The following is a 3,098-nucleotide window of genomic DNA, read 5'->3' as shown; positions in this document are numbered from 1 at the left end:
GCCATCCAAACATCGATACTGGTGTGAGATTTATCTTTACACAGGAGATAAAGAACCAATCCCCTCCAGTATCCTGATCGATAATCACAAGCTGGGTATAAAATATGAGAACCAGCCCAAGACGATCCAAAAATGTTTCTTGTGTGACGGTGAGAGCCACTTAGCAAAAGATTGCCCTAAACCTCACCGTGTCCCTGACCCAATACCTGCTGCCCAAAAACCAGCAGTAGGCAAAACAAGCTCTCAAACATACGCTGATAAAGTCTCTCTGAAATAGCCATAGAGAGCCCTCAGGAATTCCATACCAAACCAGATCCAAAACCCAAGTCAAATCTAACTGAAAGTCTCGGCATCGGAGACAGAACTGAAGCTCTGATGGCCGAAATTCAACAAATAAGAAATGAGTACGAGGAACAAAACATTGCCGAACCAGAAAGGGCAACCTCTACTCCCGTCCCAAACATCGATATTGAGCTTCCCTCGGGTTGGGACGAGCTCAACATCGACGACTATGATCGAAGCAGAGAGGAGATTGATCTTCGAACCGCAGCAGAAAGTCTACAAAGATCAATTAACCGGGCGTCAGAAACCCTAAACCAATCCACAAATACCACCTTCAAAACCCCGGCAAAAACCTCCACTAAACGTCCAATAACAAGCCCTTTCGAAGATAATCAAGAAAAGAAAAACCGAATAGAAGACCATAGAAAGACTACCCAGAGATCTATCTCACGAGATAGCACTGTGGGTAGTCAGGACTCTAGGGTCAGCAGATGCGATGCCGGTAGAGTTCAGAAAGACCGGCAGAGATCATCATCACACAACAGAAGTGTCAAAAACTAATTTTGGGGTTAAAATATCATATCACTGTTTCACTATTTGAAATCAATCTTTCATCCCTTATTAAATTCATATCATGATCATATCAACTTTAAATATTTACCGCGGTTTTGACACAAAAAAAACATCAAATTTTAGATTTCTTTAAATTAAACGATTTTGCATGCTTACAGGAATCGTTACTGATCAAAATTCTACAGATATTTCTACCATCTCTAAATTTAACATAGTTTTCTCCAACGGCACTAATTTAAGCACGGCAGGTGTCGCCACACTCTATTCAAAAGATTTCAAATTAGTCCGTACTTATACAATTTCAAAACTAACTGGTCGCTTTCTGCATTTAGTACTTACCGGTAATGACGCCACGATTCATATCATCAATGTATATGGCGGAACGAACATAAAGAAAAAGGTGATTTCTATTCTGAGGTCAACACCTACGTCTCTAAACATTTCAACATTAGAGACGTTTTTGTAATATGCGGTGATTTCAACCTCATAGAATCTAAACTAGACAGTAAAAATAATATCATGATCAACCAACCTCTTACTGCACTGAGTCAGCTGCATCTGATGCAAACCAATTGTGTAGTAGAGGACGCCTTTAGATCCAAGTACCCTAGAAACAAACAGTATACCTTCTTGAAAGATGCTTCTGGCACCCGGATAGACCGTATCTACCTTTCTTGCCACTTCTCCAAAAAAATACAAGATATAATCCATCTCAACTCCTTATTCTCCGACCACAAAGCGGTTAAACTCACCCTTAACCTTGGGTCCGCACGATGGGGGAGAGGGAAATGGAAACTGAATAATTCCATTCTTGAGGACATTGAGTACCAGACTCTCATCCGGGAGTTTTGGTCTGATTGGAAGGGTAATAGACCCGACTACGAAGACCAAACCTCCTGGTGGGAGGAAGGTAAAGCTAAAATTAAAACTATCTCGATCCGATACTCAAAAACTAGAACCAAATCTATCAAAGCTGAAATTGAAAACATACAAAACGAAATAAACGAAATTGAAACTTACCTTACTTTAGACCAACAAAATAAAACCCGTCTGGAAACACGGTACTCAAACTTGAAAAAAAAAGAAAATAAAATTAATAAAGGCATTCTGATACGATCCAAGCTGCCTTTCGAGGATTCCGACATTGAAAATCTCGGAATGTTTCGAAAGGCAGAATTAGATAATTCGACAAGAAAGGAGATGCGGAAACTGGAAGATAAAACTGGGAAGATTGGAAGACATCCTCAGCATTGTCCAGGCCTTTTATAAGGACCTGTAGGGAAGGATGGGGTAAGTTGAGCCACCCCCTCTTAATGCCGTCTAGGAAGAGGTATAACTTAGAAGGTCCACTTGTTAAGATAATGTAAGAGTTACTTCCCTTTAATGTCAATGTCAAAGAATTTAGAAGCTTAACAAGGTTTAACAACTTTGAGTGTTTTTCACCAAGAAAAGTAAAATATTCGTTTTAAGGTATGTAGTTTAATTTCCTCAATACTAGTCCATATTTCTGATATCTTCTTGCACTGTGCAATAGTTTGAAATGTTGGCTTTGATCATGTAATCTTATATTAATGTAGAAACCATGTGCTTGTTGCCCTGCCATGTTGAATTTTAATAAGAGTGGGGTAAGTTGAGCCAGTAAAGATGGGGTATGTTGAGCCATGATCAACTTGCCCCATATGTGGCTCATCTTACCCCAATATCATCAACACATGTTCACAATTACATCAACACATTCTGACTATTACATATATTGACTTCGTTGTAGTTCAAGTTTCCGGGAAATCTCGTAAAATGAACTACATAGCAAGAGTTGATCTATTGGACGGAAATGAGTATGAAGGTGTAGTCCTTCAGAATGTTTCCGAAAAAAAGATTCTGAAGGAATATCTTTTTGATATTTTGATTATTGATAATTGTATGTGGGCTATTATGAACATTGTTTTTCATTTAAAGGGGAATAATGTTCAGTATTTTCGATGGTCAATTTAGGACTAGAATATACATAAATAGCCTACCGAAGTACTACAAATGCACGAAAATCATATAATTCCTCCAATTTTATCCCTACCTTAATATTTATCCTTCATTTTCTCTATCAAATGCCTTTCCTGGTCGTATGCCAGTAAAGCCAGATCAATACGTTTTTCATCCGCATACTTTATTAGACTGTCAATCGGGAGCATGTTATTGATAATGTTTTTGCCTTGACCTGCTCCCGATTGAGTGTCTAACAAAATAGA

At 38.6% G+C, this 3,098-nt stretch overlaps 1 protein-coding gene across 1 annotated transcript in view; it reads left to right on the top strand.

The window, feature by feature from the left end:
• Positions 1-375: 375 nt before the first annotated feature.
• LOTGIDRAFT_176286 (hypothetical protein) overlaps positions 376-3,098 on the top strand; it is a gene marked incomplete at both ends in the record, with an annotated part of 5,420 nt that continues 2,697 nt past the window's right edge. Inside the window, 2 exons of the mRNA XM_009068617.1 lie at positions 376-765; positions 2,433-2,480. Coding sequence (XP_009066865.1) covers positions 376-765; positions 2,433-2,480 — 438 coding nt within the window. The remainder of the gene's footprint in view (positions 766-2,432; positions 2,481-3,098) is intronic.

Source organism: Lottia gigantea, assembly GCF_000327385.1.
Source record: "Lottia gigantea unplaced genomic scaffold LOTGIsca_918, whole genome shotgun sequence".
NCBI classification, from domain to species: Eukaryota; Metazoa; Mollusca; class Gastropoda; family Lottiidae; genus Lottia; species Lottia gigantea.
The sequence above is the reverse complement of the archived record's forward strand: the minus strand, read 5'-3'. Positions and strand labels throughout refer to the sequence as shown.